At 61.3% G+C, this 652-nt stretch overlaps 1 protein-coding gene across 1 annotated transcript in view; it reads right to left on the minus strand.

Moving 5' to 3' along the window:
* Positions 1–652, minus strand: part of LOC104279270 (potassium/sodium hyperpolarization-activated cyclic nucleotide-gated channel 4-like) — a gene marked incomplete at both ends in the record, with an annotated part of 2,926 nt that overhangs the window by 719 nt on the left and 1,555 nt on the right. The window contains 2 exon segments of the mRNA XM_009876484.1: positions 49–289; positions 403–549. Coding sequence (XP_009874786.1) covers positions 49–289; positions 403–549 — 388 coding nt within the window.

The following is a 652-nucleotide window of genomic DNA, read 5'->3' on the forward strand; positions in this document are numbered from 1 at the left end:
CAGCTCTCGCTCCCCTCTGTTCTCCACACCCCCCCAGCTCAGCCTCACCGCCGAAGTAGGAGCCATCAGACAGCTTTGTCTCCTTGTTGCCCTTGGTGAGGATGCTGACCACCCCGTGCTGGATGAAGTACATCTTTTTGCCCACGGTGCCCTCGCGGATGATGAAGTCCCCGGGCTGGAAGACCTCAAAGCGCAGCTTGGTCAGCATGGCCGTCACGAAGTTGGGGTCCGCGTTGGCAAACAGGGGCATGTTGGCCACCAGGTTGCGACAGTTGAAGTTGATGATCTCCTGCGGGGTGAGGAGCAGGTCAGCAGAGACATCGCCGAGCATGACCCCAGCAAACACCCGCAAGTCACCGGCACGAGGGTGCCTGCCTGTACCTCTTTGAGCGGCTCGCCCACCTCTTTGAGCGGCTCGCTGAGCTCCCCCAGGATGTTCTCCTCGTCAAACATCTTGCCCTGGTAGCGGTGCTCGTAGTACTCGTGGATCCGCTGGCGCGTGTCTCCAGGCAGCTTGTGGAATGACATGTACTGCTCCACTTGCTTGTACTGCGGGGACAAGGCAGAGCCACACAGGGCTGCGCTGAATCGAGCTGCACCGCGCCAGAGGCTGGCGGCACGGCCAGACAGCGCTGTCCCTCTCGGTGTGAGA

The sequence above is a fragment of the Apaloderma vittatum genome, unplaced genomic scaffold (assembly GCF_000703405.1).
Source record: "Apaloderma vittatum isolate BGI_N311 unplaced genomic scaffold, ASM70340v1 scaffold29749, whole genome shotgun sequence".
Lineage (NCBI taxonomy): Eukaryota > Metazoa > Chordata > Aves > Trogoniformes > Trogonidae > Apaloderma > Apaloderma vittatum.